General features: G+C 45.8%; 1 protein-coding gene across 1 annotated transcript in view; it reads left to right on the top strand.

Annotated features, from left to right (window-relative positions):
- The first annotated feature begins 6908 nt into the window (after nt 1–6908).
- Nucleotides 6909–17295, top strand: part of Crybg1 (crystallin beta-gamma domain containing 1) — a 54704-nt gene continuing 44317 nt past the window's right edge. The window contains exons 1-2 of the mRNA XM_035440370.1: nt 6909–7982; nt 12809–15134. Of these exons, the coding sequence (XP_035296261.1) occupies nt 7324–7982; nt 12809–15134 (2985 nt within the window). The 5' untranslated portion in view covers nt 6909–7323. The remainder of the gene's footprint in view (nt 7983–12808; nt 15135–17295) is intronic.

Raw genomic sequence — 17295 nt, 5'->3', positions numbered from 1 at the left:
AAGACAATCCTTTCCTGAAACTGGAAAGCTGCTTATTTACCTTTATTCATTTTTTAGTCAGTGTTTGAAATAGTGGGCTTTGTTGCAACATTTTCATACATGAGAGTTTTATCATCGTACTGCTCATAATCTCCATTGCCCTCTCACTTACCCTGTTGGACCCCAAAACTATCATGTCATACATCTGGAGTCCACATTTGAGAGAATACATGTAATATTTACAAATCTATGTCTGGCTTAGTGCACGTACCATGATTTACTGTTCCATTTATTTCCTTGCAAATGACATGATGTCATTCCTCTTTGCTATGGAATAAAACCCCATTATGTGAGTATCTGTGTGGTATATGCTGAATGAGATGCCTTTGGGTGTATGCCCACATGCCCAGGAGTGGTATGTTATGATTGTAGCAGTTCATAGCAGTTCTCTTTCTAGTTACTTGCAAATGTCTTTTGGGGGAGTTCTGGGGATCAAATCCAGTGCACTAAGCATGCCACACAAGAGCTCTATCATTGAGTTGCACCCATAGCTGGAACTCTGTCTTTTAAAAGAAACTCATCAGAAGAATGAACCTTTAACTCTTCCTAAATGAAAGCCTTTATAAACAGTAGCACCTCTGTTTTGGACATCACTGAGTATGGAAATTAAAGAAAAGAGATACAGCTGGACGGTGGTGGTGCACACATTTGATCCTAGCACTTGGGAGGCAGAGGCAGGAGGATCTCTATGAGTTCAAGGCCAGCCTGGTCTACAGGCTGAGTTCCAGGACAGCCAGGACTACACAGAGGAAACCCTGTCTCAAAAAACAAAAACAAACAAACAAAAGGAGAGAGAGAAAAGAGATATGAACTGAAAATTCTTCTTTTTTTTAGCAGAATAGTAAAACTAATTTTTCACAAAAGGATGTGGTTCTTGTTTGGCTCTCATGACATTATTAGAAAAAACATGGAGGGGTAAGTGAAGGAGTACATGTCACGTGGTAGTAAATGGTAGAAGAGAAGTTCATGTCACGTGACAATGAAGGAGTAGAAGAGATTCAGAAAATACAAGAGGAAAAAGTGGCAGAGATGGAAGCGATTTTGGAAGCAGTAACTAATATTAAAAGAGCCTCGCAATCAATCCAGCAAACATTCCACTCAGGGAGCCTTCGAGGAGAGATGATACAGAGAAAGGCTCAAAGGCCTAACATGTTACCAGTTGCACCATTTGAATTGGACTACAGATCAAAAGCAGTTGCATGGAACAACTCCATATGCTTCTCCATCAGAGGCCTGCCTCCCACTGACCAGTCCTTAAAAGCCTTGGGAAAAGTGGCTGTCATAGCGTAAATGTAATAACAGAGTATTTTTGTTCCACCTCTGAACCACTAAAAAGTCACTAACTGTAGTTACAGATACTCCAGAGCTAAGCCCTTGAGCCTAACAAGTTGGAGATCAACTTTGACAATTCAGTGAAACCCCACCTCAAAAAAAAAAAAAAAAAAAAGAAGAAGAAAGAAAGAAAGAAAACAACAAAAAACCCAACCAAACAAACAAAAACCCATTAAAACAAACAAAGACCCTCATCTTTAGCCAGAAATGGCTAAATTATTAAGGATGTATTCTGAGAACAGGACCTGGATTCTATATATTAGAAAAAATTAAACTTAAAATGAAAAATATCAGTACTTAATAAGTCTAGTTAGTGAATAATTTCATTGATTTGTATTATCTGTGGATATTTAGATTGGACCATATGCATTAGCACAGGCAAAGCAAGAAGGAAGACAACATGATAGGTGAGTGACAGTTTTTAATCCAAAGCCAGGTCTGTAGTATAAAGATACAGATATGGATCCTCCCTGGATGGAATTTCCTGTCTCTGACACTGTACTGAGATGTGATCAGCTCTACACTTAGTGTGGGGAAATGCAATTTTAATTGTAATGCTGAGGTGTATCAAGTACTAGGCTAGCCATGGCTACATAGTGATACCCAGTGTCAAAATCAAACCCAAGCAACAATCAAAACAGTAAACATCTTTCTTGTTTTTGCTGTTGTGTGTGTGTGTGTGTGTGTGTGTGTGTGTGTGTGTGTGTGTTTTGCTTTTGTGTGTGTGTGTGTGTGTGTGTGTGTGTGTGTGTGTGTGTGTGTGTGTGTGTGTGTGTGTGTATTTCCCCCAACAAAGCATGCTGAGGTTTTCTAACCAGCTGTAGACAATTTCTTTTCTCTCTCCATCTCCTGTTCTCTATCTTTGTCCGTGTGTGTGTGTGTGTGTGTGTGTGTGTGTGTGTGTGTGTGTGTGTGTGTGTATTTCCCCCAACAAAGCATGCTGAGGTTTTCTAACCAGCTGTAGACAATTTCTTTTCTCTCTCCATCTCCTGTTCTCTATCTTTGTCCTTTAGTTAGCTGTTACATGGTTCTAAGATACTTACTTTTACAATAATCAACAGGGTCTTATTTACCCAAGGCTGGCCTCAAACTCCATATGTAGTCAAGGATGAGCTTGAACTCCTGATCTTTCTGCCTCTATTTTCTGAATGCTGGGATAACTGACATGCACCACTATGCCCACTGTATATGGCAGTGCTGGGGATGGGACCCAATGTTTCATGCATGCTGGGCAAGCTGAATAACTTCCTCAGCACTAGGTATTTCTTCTTACTCTACTGTAGGAATTTTCTAACCTTTTTTTTTTGCTTTTAATTGTTGAAGACTAGAGTAGCTTAACCCTATATTTTGGAGGGCACTGTAGCTCAGAGATTCAGTCCTATACAGGACCCTGGATTCAATTCCAGTGGAGCAAAATACATAAATAAAACATTTGTTAACTTATATATATTTCTTAAACTACACAGTAAAGCTTTAGATAGATTAGATAGATAAATGATAGATGATAGGTAGGTAGATGATAGATAGATGGATGATTGGTAGATGATAGATAGATGATAGGTAGATAGATGATAGATGATATATTGATATATAATCTATTCAGAAAAGTAGCCCCTCACCAGAACAAATGCTAAGCCCCAAAGCATAGGCTCTGAGAACATGGAACCCCAGGAATATTCAGCCCCAGGGCACCCCTGGATCACCCCTAGGTCCACAGGAGAGGAGAGTCCAGGGTGGGCATACTCCAGGGGAGTATAAAGCATCCTGATAGGTCCCAGGACCTTCTTTGCAAACATTCTTCCTTGCAGGGCTAAGGGACAAGGTGCAGGGTCTGTGCCCACCTACCTTAGGTTTAAGATTCTAAACCCTAAAGTTGTCTGCGTTTGGTTCTTCATCTGTCAGTCTCTCCCCATGAGCACTGGACAGAAACAGTCTCTGTCTGTAAAGAAATGTGTAACTTGATTAAGAAAGGAGGTATTTGGGGGCTAGAGAGATGACTCAGTGGTTAAGAGCACTGGCTGTTCTTCCAGAGGTTCTGAGTTCAAGTCCTAGCAACCACATAGTGGCTCACAACCACCTGTAATGAGATCTGGTGTCTTCTTCTGGCTTGCATGGATACATGCAGGCAGAAAGCTATATGCATAATAACAAATAAATCTTTTTTAAAAAAAAGAAGAAAGGAGTTGTTCTCAAAGATTGAGGACTTCCCTTGAACCAAATGAATGGGGCCTGTGAGCCCTATTCAGTGCATCCCTCTCAGATGGCTCCTAGAGTCAGTCCCTCAGGGGCTGGCCTCTTGAGGAAATCTTCATTATCTAAAGGTAAGAGAGGAGCCCCTGAAATGACTTGAGGGCTCCCACCCTCCCAATCCAGTAAAAACTGTACTGTGCACCTGACCCAAACCATGTGTTGTTTATTTCCCAGGGGAAAGCTTTACTTTAAAACAACTTTATTGAGATATAACTTACATATAACAAGTTAGGACAAACTCATCTTTTGAGACTCATGCGCTAGGCCAGCAGGTTACTTCCTCATCTCTAGTTAGCATAATGCTTTTGAGAGTCATCCGCATACTCGATTGTCAAAAGCTTGTCCTTTTATCGTTGAGTGCTAATCTGCTGCAGAGATGTATCACCATGGTTTAGCCATTCACCACATGATGAACAGTTTAGGCTCTTCTGAACGAGTTGTTATAAAAGTATAAGCAAACCAAAACTATGAAGTTCTCGAAAATTCAACAGAACTGTCCAAAAAGTAAAAACTGGGGTGTTCCTCTGGGGTGTCAAAGAACAAAGAGTTGATAATCAAGTTGAAGAGCAAGCCACTGACTTTATAAAAAGCAACTACAATTAAGATCGAGGTTTGGGGGTGGGGACACACACTAAATAAAGAGGGCTGATGACCCGGCATCTTCTCAGCATGGGAAAGATGGATTGCAACAGCACTGGTAGCACAGAATGATATATACACCAGTTGTTTAATTTTGACAGGGACTGGAATTGAGCCAATAGACTCAAGCCTGTTTTCCTGTCTATTTCTTCAGGGTATGCTTGATGGCCTGCCCAGGCATAGAAACAAAGGGCTCTATTTTCAGACTCAGAAGGACTTTCTGGCTATGCGGCTTTGGACGGAGCTGTTGGAGAGATGAGTGTGTAAATCACTTTGTGTCTAGTACCTAAGCAGGACTCAGTGGGCAGGTATTATACTTGGAAATCGTGTTTAAGAAAAATAAAATGTTTCTTAAGGAAGCCAGAATGTTTTATGTAGTTTTTAATCCAGATCCATTTCTTTCTCCATTATTTTTATAAGCACCGAAGAACTGGATTAAGCTAAATCTGGGTAGATTTTTAGAAGCATATCCAGTCAGTCCCAGGAGCTCTGGGTGTCTTCCTTTTTCTGTGCCTCTGTTCAGCTCTCTGGTGAACCTGTCTGATCTCAGCGCCTACCCTGGAGCCCTGACTGTGGATCTGGGTCCTCGTAGCCTGGGATTTTTATCTGGGGCCACTCGGGTTCATCGGTTTCCTCTGCACCTGCGGGTCCTCTGTAATAGACTAGAAGGGGCACTAGTTGGAACTGGAGGGTATGGGTTTAGAATTATGGCTTTGTTGCCCCTGGCCCCCAGCACATTTTGTGTTGGTCCCAGCCTTTGGACATCTTTCCCCCATCTACTGTAGTAGATAACACATTGCCTCAGTAGACTGCAACCGGGTTACACGACATAACGCTGCCAGACTGTCTCAACAGACGCGTGTTGACTCTTGATTGCATGCATTTATTGTCCAGGCTTTTTACACTTCCCTCAATCCCCGAACTCCCTTGGCTGCTTTTGTAGCTCAGATGAAAGATCTCCCTCAGTGGAGAATCAGTATCATCCTGAACTAATGCTCACCCTTAGGAAAAAAAGGTGGGGCTGTGTTCCGCCTCCTCAGGGCTTAGGCTCTCACCTGGGTTTTTAGTTTAAGGGTTGGCTCTTAAGGGACTATCCTTAGGTAGGAAACTGGGGTGAGTTGGGCCGATCCTGTACACAAGCTGCCTGGGAGTCAAGAGCGGCTCTCAGCTCCCTCCCCTTTACAGCCACACAGCCCCCTTTGTCGGACGTCCTTGCTGCTTTCATTTGCAACCCCAGGTGCGGGTTGTAGCCCTCCTCCACTAGCCCCCACCCCCACCCCCGCAGTGCCAGCTTGGCTAGCTTTCCACTATCCTCCCTCCGTGGGAGGTGCCCACTGCCTGCCCCTCCCCCTCAGCCCTGTACCTCGACTCCCAGGTGAAGCCTGGGGGTGAGCTGGGAGGAGGCGGGACCGCGCTCTGCAGCCCGCGCGGTTTGAACGCAAGCACGCGGGCCCCATTGGGTGAGCGTCGCCGCCGGGCGGAGCCAGGTGCTGCATTCCTGCACCTTTGCTTAAGGTTAAGCCAGGTGTTTCCTATTGTTTTCCAGAAGGCCACTAGTCGTTTTGCCTTGTGTCACTCCCAATCCACCCCTCCCCAAAAAGAAAGGGAGATGTTTCTGCAAAAATTCCTCCCTCAGATAATCTGGGGGCGAACGGCGGGCCCCGAGGTCATGCCTGGTTCCTTAAATTTGCATTTTTATTAAGGAAGGAGATAAAAAGCAGGAACCAGCTGGGAATTGTTTACTATGTACATCTGATACCTGAACTTTTCAGATTAAAAACATTTGTAACGGAGTACTATTTTAAGTAATATAGCTTCGAAAATGCGTTAAGAAAAAGAAATTTAGGGCAGGAGAGATGGCTCACCTGTTAAAGGCTAGGCTCACAACCAAAAATATAAGAAAAAGAAATTTAGCCATGCTTAATTTAGACATGTGGGCAGAAGCAAGCGAGTCTTTGTGAGTTCAAGGCCAACCTGGTCTATATGATGAGTTGTAGGACAGCCAGAACTACACAGTGATGTTTGTATGTATGTATGTATGTGTGTATGTATGTATACACACATACATATAGTTAGCTAGTTAGAACATAATAAAGACCAGACAGTCGTGTGCCGCCACACCTGACTATCTTTTCATTTTCAGTTATACCTGGTCCATTGCCAAGTTGGTTCCCAGCAGTTTTGTAACATACCAAAGGGGGACAAAACGGATTCTCATGTTTTCTCTCCCCGTCTCCTTTTATTTTCCAGTCCAGAGCACAACCACCAGAAGACACAAGAAGGAAGCCAGTGTTGGGGAAACTTGGCACTCTTTTTACGGCTGGAAGGAGAAGGAACAGCAGGAACGGATTAGAGAGTCCCACCAACTCAAACACCAAATCGGCCTCTACTAAACTCCCTGAAACAGAGAGTGAGAAAAATAAGGCTCAGGGCAGTCAACCAAAACCAACCAACGCGGGCTCGGGGCAAGAAGCAGAAGGCCAGCCTGCAGAGAGCTTTGTTCAGACTACCCCCTGCGACGCCGAACTGTCACCTTGCTCCAGCAGCAGTGTAGGGATTGTGCAGCAGTGCCACGACAGTGATTCAGTCCAATTAGAACCTCTGCAGGCAGAGGGAGAGACTTTCCCAAATGCCACCACCGCTGCCAAGGAGCTGCATTCCTCACCGAAGAATCGCTCGGGGCAGGAGAGCGCAGAGACGCTCGCCCGCAGTTCGGGGGAGGACGCGTTGCCAGGCGCTGCTGGCCTCCAACCAGAGACAGCGAGGGGTGTGTCGGGGTCCCCACCTGAGGAGCGCCTCGTGGGAGGACTTGGAGAGGCCCCCGACGGAGCCCCTGGCGTGGGTGCCGAAGCAGGCTCTCTGGGGACCTCTGGGGACGCGGTTGCTCCAGGTGAGTCTCCCTCCCTGGGCGCAGAGACCAGCCGCACAGCCCGCTCCATCGACCGCGCGCATCCCTCCAAAGTGCTAACTTTGGACATCTACTTGAGCAAGACTGAGGTGGCGCAGGTGGACGAGCTGGTCCCTGTAGCTCCGGGGACAGACGATTGCGACGATTCGGACGACATGGAGAGGAGGTCAAGCGGCCGCCGGTCGGGCCGGCGGAGGAAGTCGCAAAAATCCACGGACTCCTCAGGCGCGGATGCCGTGGCGCCCGAGAGCGCGGTGGCCAAGGACGACGCGGTGTTCAACGACGAGGTGGCGCCAGACGCAGCCGCTGAGAACGGCTCGGCGGAAAGGAAAGTGAAATCCGCACACGCGCCTCCCGACGCGGGCGCAGCCTCCGCCGCCAGCCCGGAGCCCAAGCCCAGCTCCGGTACCCGGGGACAGCTCCGAGGGGAGCCGGACCGCGGCAAGCAGTTGACCCCCGCCTCGTCGCCCACCAAGCGGAGGGGTCGCAGCCGCGTCCCCGAGGCGGTGCCCAGCAGCGGCCCGCGCGCTCCCGCCAAGGAGTCTCCACCCAAGAGGGCGCCGGCTGCGGCGGACGGCGGAGAGGAGGCGGGCCGCGTTGTCCCGCGCGAGCTCACGGTCCGGAGCAGCTCGCTCCTGCCGGAGATCAAGCCCGAGCACAAGAGGGGCCCGCTGCCGCACCACTTCGACGGCCGGGGCGACGGGGGCCGCAGCCGAGACTCCGGCAGGGGAGCAGGAGGGTCAGACGCCGACGGCTTGAAGCCCAGGAACCATTTCGGTGTGGGCAGATCCACTGTGACCACGAAAGTGACCCTGTGAGTAGCTGCGGAGTTCGGTCTGGGCAGGGGGCTGCTCAGGGTTGTACGGCTGTCTGTAGCCCATAGTTTTTTTCCTGTTGAAACTTCAAAGAAAGAAAGAGCTGTTTGCAGAGCTAAGGTTTAGAGTATGACACATTTTTGGCAGCCTCCACTGTTAATTTCTGCTTTAATATAAGATCTAAAATGAATGCAAAAAAACGAGATATCCCTTGAGGCGCGGTGTTTGTATAAACAGTAACGATAAGACTTAACCGCTTGATTTAGCTAATTATATTCTTTATCCAAAGTGTACAGGGATATTTCACGGCAGTCACAGGGAGCCAGCAGTATTTTGAGTGTGACCTAGTGACTTTGACAAGGGAGACTTTATGAGAACTTTTAATGAAGTTAGTACATTGTTGTCCAAAGTAAGCTGAAAGGAAGTCTCTAATAATTCCGCCTTCTGTGATCTAGGGAGCCTGTTGGTATTTTTGTTTCTGGGCTGGAAATAACTTTTCTGTTATTGAGATGATCGCTATTATTTCTGAAAATTACCTCAGTGAAAGGACGCTAAACACCCAACTGTACCTGCGCTCTCTTAAGTTTAGCAATTTCGAAAGTATTTGAGTGCCCTTTGTGCTGCGTGCCATGGGGGGACATGACTCACACCTGTGATTCAGTCTGTTGCCCTCAACGTTTACGCCTCCCTTGTGGCAGCAAGAAGCCCACAAATGGTCCAAGTGTACTTTGCTATCTTAAGGTTCTGGAAGTACAGAAGCCCCATCTGTGGCTTGGTGGTAACTGATTTTTGCGGGTAGGACAAGACGGGGAGGGCGCTCTATAGAACTGATCGCCCCAGCAGGTGAAAATTATTGAGTGCTTAAATTTACCTACGGTGATTCACACATTGATCAAAAAGGCGGTCATTTGCAGCCTTGCCGTTTTGAACTGAACGGATTCATTCTATTGGATTTCTTAAAATTGAAACAGGTCTGTTTGGAAGCCAGCAGGGAAATGTGCTTAATGAATAACGTTGAACTACCTCACCAGCTGGCAGCCTGGAGACCTTTGACATAATGTGCTATTTATTCTGTAACGGTAGCGTCAGGAAAGTAACCTGCGTGAATGATGCCCATTATTTGTGGAAGACCAGTGTGAGAGAACACAGAAACCTGCTAAGCCTCGCTGAGAGAAGCTACAGGACGCTCCACCTGTCATCCAATCAGAAGACAGCAGTGGAAAAACCAGAAAAGTTACTCTGTTGTTAAGGGACCTGTAAACACGTTCAGGAAGGGATCTTACAATGGAACTCTTCTCTGGGTCTTCGTCCTATCAGAACTGAGCCGTGTCTTTTTTTCTTTCTACTGATTATTTTTTGTTTTTCTTCACCACTCATTTTATCTAAATTTGTTTCATACCTTATATTGATGAACAGACAAACTATTGAAGTGGAAATTTTTATCTAGTTCTTCTTTGGCCTGTCAGTCTGACATGGGCTTTCAGACCCTTTATTCCTGTTATGGCTGGATATTAGGCAAAGATACTGACAGACTCTGATTCAGTTGTTTGATGAGCTCACCCTGTAGCCCAGGGTGGTGCCTAGAACATCATGTAGCCGAGGCTGGCCTGGAACTCAAGGTCTTTCTGCTACTTTACAGAACTACAGATGTGAGCCTGACTTGGGGGGTGGGGTGGAGTGTCTGATTAAAGAGTTAAAAAAAAAAGCCATATCACCTGAAAAATGATGACTGAATTCTTCACGTTCCTTTTATAGTTCATTGGCTCTTTGGACTCCCTCTCAGGTCATAATGAAGGCATTACAACATGAATTAGAGGAGCCTTCCTTTTAATCAGCCCCAGCTGGGTTAATTGCACTGACTCTTGGTAGCACAGTTTAATGGTAGAGAGTTTGAGTTGTAAAAGATGCTTTGATCCGGTGTAAATCTTTAATAAGCAGACATGCTTCCTACCCTCCAGGAGCCATGGGCTTACCTGGAGTGCTTTCTACTTGCATCCCGGATGCACTTTGATGTCCACTGCTGTACACCTTCTTGTGCTGACTGGCCACATTTAAAAAAAATATATTTCTCGGATGTCACCTTTGCTCATTCATTAATTAACACAGCACTTGAAAACCCTGTGTTTCTTCTTGTCTCACTGGCTCAGACTTTGTTTTTTGAGACAGGTCTCATGTAGCCCAAGCTGGCCTCCAACTCACTCTGGTTGCCAAGGGTGACCTTGAACTCCTGATTCTCCTGCCTCTAGATTACAGGCAGTGGCCACCAAGTCTGGCTTTTATTTGGCTCTTAAACTTAAGATGTGAGCCGACAATAACAACACCTGGGCATTTATGGAGATAATAGAGAAAGCAGTGCTGGAAGAAATTTATGAACACATGTCAAACTCAGATAATGTAACCTGGGCTTCTCGTTTTTTTATTCCTCTGGGGACTCAACAGGTCCCACCTTCTTGGGGACTGTGAGGTGTATGGTGCCAATCTGTAGAACTTGGGATTTCCTTATCTGATAAACTTGATTATGCATTGAACCCTCACCCTCATCCTTCCATTCACTCCCAACCTTCCCCAGGTCCCCCACCCCACCTCTATCCCTAACTCCAGTGATACAATGGAAAGCAGCTAAGGGCTTATTCAGGTCTGTCTAGTCTGACTCCTAATAGGGAAGCAGGGTAGTATGGAATAATGTGGTGTTGGGGACAAAGTCCTGTCACTAGCTATGTGACCTCAAGAGAGTCGTTTACTTTCTCTATACCTCAGTTTTCTTGATTTAGAACAGAACATGCAAGCTGTACATGGGATAAACCAAATGATATAACCCTGTCAAGTGCCTGGTGACCTGTGGTTTTCTTTTACTACAAACTGACAAGCCCCTCTGCCTGCCCCAGGAACACTGATATAAAGTGCTTTATAAAATAGAAAAGTGAGAATGATCTTGACTGAAAGCAGCTGTGGGGAGCCTCCCAGTCCTACAGCCTCTCTTAACCCTAGTGTAACCCTTCAAGGGGACGTCCAAAAATTCCCTTAACTGTAAGTTTGGGGTGAAATAAAAATAACTGTGTTCTAAACCGTTTAGGTGTTTGGTGTCACCTTTTAAGTTATAGATACAAAAGAGAACAGGCCAGAGGTGTGAAATAATTTGGCTAGTTACAGATATTAATGTGAGAGCCAGGGCTGTGGCCAGGGCCAGCAAATGACAAGAGAACACATTTTGCTTCTATGAAAGAGCACACTGTGTCCATTCAAAGGCATTATTTCCCATGGTAAGTAATTAGACCTAAGAAATGTGAAAGAGAGGGCAGACTGCCCAAGAGTAAACAAATTATGGTATAGCCATACGATGGAATTTTACACAAACATTTTAAGGAAAAAATTTCAGGGACTTGTAAGTTCTGATGATAACTCATCCTTTTTCTTAGCAAGAGGCAAGCTGCCAAGCCCTGTGAACATAGCAGTTTCCATTCTAATAAAATATTTATGTAGAGGGAACCATTGGGAATGAGGCAGAATGTTGACAACAGGTTTATGAATGATTTAAGAAAAAACTTTCCAGGTCAGGAGAGACAGCTCAGGACCTGAGTTCTAATCCCTAAGACCCATATAAAAGCTGTTCCTGGGGGTGTGTCTGCAATCTCAACACTCCTATATCAAGGTGAAAGGGGGAGCCAAGAAATGGCTGGCAGCTTCCAGGCCTGATAGCAATGATGTGTGCAGTGGTGAACAAGAGAGGCTGTGCCTCAACAAGACAGAGGTGTGACACCCATGATTGTTTTCTGAATTCACACAAGTACATACATACATACACACACACACACACACACACACACACACACACACACACACCTAAAAATATACATATATACTTGACAAATTTCAGATAGTGAACACACATACATCAGAATAATTTTAAGGGATGGATGGCAGAATGGTAGAAACAAAATATCCTAAGAGCCAATACTAGATGAGTATGTTTTATACTCTACCTTTTAAAGTAGCTTTTAACAGGGAGCTTAGAACTGTTTTTATTTTTCTTTTTATTTAAAAGTTTTAATTTCTGTGTATGGGTGTTTGGCCTGCATGTGATTACGTGCATGCAATGCCTACAGAGGCCAGGAAAGGGTGCTGGATTCCCCTGGAACTGGAGATATAGTTGTTTTTGAGTTGCCATGTAGGTGCTGGCAATCGAACTCAGTTAAGAGCCAGTGCTCTTAACCACTGAACCATCTCTTCTGTCCTCTCTACAAGATAGTTTTTAAAAAGTTATCAGAAGGTTGGGCTTGCCTATAACCCAGTACTTGGGAGATAGAGGCAGGAAGATCAGGAATTCAAAGTTATCTTTAGACAAGCAGTGAGCTGGAGGTCTGCCTGAACCACATGGCAATTTGTCCCCCCATAACTAAAGGTGAATAAAACATTACAAGAAACAAAAATGCATAATTGATGTCTGGGAAGCTCATCCACATATTGAGAATATGGGAATGCATTAAATATTTAAATTTGTTCTAAAGTTCCTTATACCTTGTAATGTCTTCCAATTCAAGTGACAGTCATTGTGAATGCATATTAATTGATTGCCAATCACTGTGATTTCATATTAATACTTGGTAAGTTGATAGTTTCTTAGATTTATAATCTCTTCTCTCAAATATAGGTAAGAGATCCCTTAAAAATACTTCCTAATATTTGTAGGATTGTTTAAGAAGTTTCAGGGAAAAGCAAGTCTACACCTGGAGGGTATGAAGTTTGTAGTCTTTCTGAGCTGATCTGGTTTACATGATCACTTAACACCAGACTGGCTGCTAACTGCCCACTGCTTTTTTTCTTGCAGCCCTGCTAGACCCAAACATGTGGAACTCAATTTGAAAAACCCGAAGAACCCTGACAGTCTGGGCAATGAGCACAATCCATTTAGCCAACCAGTTCATAAAGGAAACACTGCCAACAAAATCTCTTTATTTGAAAACAAGCGGGCTAACAGTAGCCCTAGACACCCTGACATCCGTACCACAAGGAACAACCCTCCCTCTAATAAGACATTTGTTGGGAGAGCTAAGCTAAACTTAGCCAAGAAAGCCAAGGAAATGGAGCAACCTGAAAAGAAAGCCTTATCAACCAGCCACCAGAATGGCCTGGTGGCCAAGGAATCATCCACAGATGCCAAAGGCGTGGAAGTCCCTAGCTCCAGAGAAGAGATTCTTCTGGCCTCCAGTGGAGGGGGAAGAGAAGCCACAGAGGATCAGGTCCTCTGCCCTGAGCCTAATCAAAGTGATAAGGCGGATGTGCAAACAGATGCTGCCTTATGTCCTTCACAGCAGGTGCCCACTGCTCGGGTTCCTGTGGAGGACCCTGAGCTCTCAGGAGAGCTCCACCCAGAGGCTGCTGACAGCAAAAACCTTGTACTTGACAACGTGAGTGACACGGCACAGGACATCCCCACCATTCTTAATTCCAGAGAGTCTCCTCCAAAACCACAGGGTACATTTTCTGACTTACAGCCCGCATCTGGGTCATCTAGGGAGTCTTCTCTCCCACCTTCTGCTCCCATTCCTGAGGACAGTTTTCAAGATGATTGCGTTCAAGTTTCCGTACGCAGTTTTCCATGCCCTGATCTAAAAGTGTCAGAAAACCACAACGAATGTGATTTGCCAGTGTCTCCTCACACTGAGAAAACTCCAGTCTCCAAACTTGGAGGGGGAGAAGCCAGCCCCACTTCATCTGCAGAGCACAGCTCAGAAACTGTAGGGAATGAGTGTCCATCCAAGGTCCTCGTCCAGGTCCGGTCCTTTGTACTTCCTGTGGAAAGCCCTCAGGATGTGAGCTCCCAGGTCATCTCAGAAAGCTCCGAAGTTAAAGAGGTGCAGTTGCCAAGTTGTCACAATAATGACCTTGAAGTGGTTTCTGTTGCCCCTTGTGCTCCCCAGCAGGAGGACATACCTGGCACATCACCTGAGCACACCCACTGCACAGAAGAGCATGTGATACAGTCTAGCCCACACATCATACAGCCAGGAGCAAAGGCTCTGCCTGTCCAGGCTCCAAGTCAGAGCAGCGGAACAGCCCTGACAGCCGAGTTCAGCCCCATCCACTCTCCCAGCAGCAAAAGTCATTCAGAAAGTCCCCAAAGGCCAGGCCAAAATGTCACCAGCCAGAGTACCCCTACCAGTCTTTTGAACATTTCTGCTAGTAGTGACGATAGTATCTTTGATTCTTCTTCTGATATGGAAAAATTCACTGAGATTATTAAAAATATGGACAGCACAGTATGTGTGCCCCAGAAAAAAAAGAAGGCCCGGATCCCAAACTCTCCAGCCCCTCACTTCGCCATGCCTCCGATTCACGAGGACAGTTTGGAAAAGGTATTTGATCCCAATGTGTTTACCGTCGGCCTGGGGAAGAAGAAGGAGAGCCAGCCAGAAATGTCACCAGCCTTGCACTTGATGCAGAATCATGACCCCATTTCCAAACTGAGAGCGAAGCGTGCGTCCACTGAACAGAGCGTCCTCTTCAAGTCCTTGCACGCTAACACTAATGGGAAGAGTGAGCCTCAGACAACTTCAGACATGAACGACAAAGAGAACAGGGACATCACCAACTGTGGCGTGAAGAGATCAAGGCTAGAAAAAAGCACGCTTTTCTCAAGCATGCTCTCTTCTCTGCCACAAGACAAAATCTTTTCTCCCTCTGTGACGTCAGTCAACACCATGACCACATCTTTTAGCACTTCCCAGAACAGATCAGTATCTCAGTCTTCAGTGGTACAGCCCAGGAAGGAGGGTGACCCGCCCTGTGGCTCAGACAAAGAACAACCTCATCTTGCACCGAACAACTCATTACAGGTCTTCAATTTCAACTCATCAAATACATCTCATCCGGGTTTGAAAAGTCCAAGCCACATGGAGAAGTACCCACAGAAAGAGGAGACCAGGGAAGACCAGAGTTCTCGGAGCAACCTATCCTTGCCAGATTACAGACACTCTGACTTACCCAAACTGAAGAGCAATGATGACATGGAAAAGCCTAACCCTGTGGAAAGTGTTCTCAAGTCAAACGTACCGAACATGGGTGCCACTGACACAGACTTCTTGGGGCTTTTTAAGTCCAATTGGTATGACCCGGGCCTTCCTTTTTCTGGAATGTCATTAGCAGATCCTATGGTAAGTACCAACTGTTATTTAGTTGGATGTTTCTAAACCTAGTAGGCAGTGAGAGGCTCGGGCCATGCTTTACAGGTGGTTGTGTGTGATAGCCTCCCATTTGTTTACCTTGTGGTTTTGTTTCGTTTTATTTATTTTTGTTGTTTGTTTTGTTTTTGAGACAGTGTTTCTTTGTGTAGGCTGTCCTGGAACTCACTCTGTAGACCAGGCTGGCCTCAAACTCACAGAGATCCACCTGCTTCTGCCTCCCGGTGCTGAGATTAAGGGCCTGTGCCACCACCAGTCCCTATTCTGCCCCCCCCCTTTTTTTTCATCAAGTACTTTTAAATCTGTGTACAAGGAGCTAGAGGTTCCAAGGAAAAACAGACACTAAGAACCCCCCCCACCCCCACCCCACGACACTTGTGGTCCAGCGGGGAGAATAAGTTATATGTTTCAAGGCATCCATAGACGCCTGTGCTGTGCTGTAACAAGTGTAAGGAAGATGGATGAGAGTTCAGAGACCCAGGAGCCGTTTTCTTCTTCTCTTAGAAATACTCAAGGCTGTGCTATGTTTAGAGTTTTGAAAAATGTGTGAAACAACTTCCTCTATTTGCCAAGGCCCCACCCAGCCACAGCACCTCCCCTTCTCCTTCCTCCTGTGTTGTGGGGTTTCACTCATCCCTCCATAAGTGCCATTGCTCATCCCTGGTAGATGGGAAAGTACCTAAATGGAACTTCAAGTTTGGAGCATAAAGTTTGGTTTGCATGGGGCCTTCCCTTGGTGTCATAGAGGGAACTGCAAAACACAACTTTGATTTTTTTTTTCTCTGTGATCTGGATGCCTTTCTCTTTGCTGACACCAAAGACTGAATTTAGGGCCTTTTGTGCCAAGCACACTGCTGCTGCTGAGCTACTCACACTCAGGAGCCCAGGAGTTGTTTGCATGCTAATTTGTGCCCTTCTGCTTCCAAGCTTGCTTTTTAAGGTGAGGGGGATTGTACATGGTACTTGCTTTGCAGTGGCCCAGCTGTGAGCCAGCTGCCAGGCAAGTGGAGGCATGACCACTGAAAAGACCTGGCTCCCTCCTTCTGAGCAGGGTGATGTAGCAGCAGTGAGTTGTGATGGCTTTTGCTATAATCCCATCATGGACTGTGATTTTGGCTAGTTGTGATGAAGCCTGTGTGCAGTCACAGCGTGCAGGAAGGTGGAAAGTTGAGAGGCCTGCCTGAACTGGGCAGCACATTTTCAGCAGTGTTGCTACATTCAGATCCCTTTTCATTGATTTTGTCAACTAGCAGGTTTCAAACTTGCGGTCTTAGGACTCACTTTCTTTTAAAGATTGAGAATTCCAAAGAGCATTGGTTTATTTGGACAATGTATCTGTGTTAAAACTTGGTTCTGGGAACTTAAAGAGAACAGATGTGCAGGTCCTGTAGCCTTCAGAGTGATGGAATGCCTTACAGAGAACAAGAGCAGAAAGCGCAGATAGCCTGTAACTGTGAAAATAGTTGAACTCATGGGGCACCATGAAAGGCTCCTGGGAACAAACCTCCCCACCCCCAGCACTGGGGAATGAGCCCAGAGCTACACAAGCACCTACTAAAAATCTCCAGCCTCCTTTTTCCTTAATGTTCTCACTAATTTACCGGGGCTGGCCTTGAACATGTGTTGTTTATGCTTCAGCCTTTGGATGGAACCAGGATATAGAACTAGTCTCCTGGGGCATTTTCATTACCTTTTGACAATCATTACCACATAGAAATCCTAAAACTTTTCTCAAAAAACCAAAACCAAAACCAGTGTCTCTCAGGCACAAAAGTCCTGCCAGTCCATTTTCCACTCATTCTGCCTGTATTCCTGTTAATTATTCTTATCTCTTTATTACTTGTCTGTAACTTGACAGAATCTGTTTTTTGTTTGTTTGTTTGTTTTTTTGGTTTTTCAAGACAGGGTTTCTCTGTGTAGCTTTGGAGGCTGTCCTGGCACTCGCTCTGGAGACCAGGCTGGCCTCGAACTCACAGAGATCCGCCTGCCTCTGCCTCTGCCTCTGCCTCCTGAGTGCTGGGATTAAAGGCATGCGCCACCAACGCCCGGCCAGAATCTGGTTTTTAAAGATAGTTCTTCTCAGGCTGGGGAGATGGCTGAGGTGTTAAAAATAGTTGCTTTGCAGGACTGGTTA

The sequence above is a fragment of the Cricetulus griseus genome, chromosome 2 (assembly GCF_003668045.3).
Source record: "Cricetulus griseus strain 17A/GY chromosome 2, alternate assembly CriGri-PICRH-1.0, whole genome shotgun sequence".
Lineage (NCBI taxonomy): Eukaryota > Metazoa > Chordata > Mammalia > Rodentia > Cricetidae > Cricetulus > Cricetulus griseus.
Note: the sequence above shows the minus strand (reverse complement) of the source record. Positions and strands in the feature narration are given on the sequence as shown.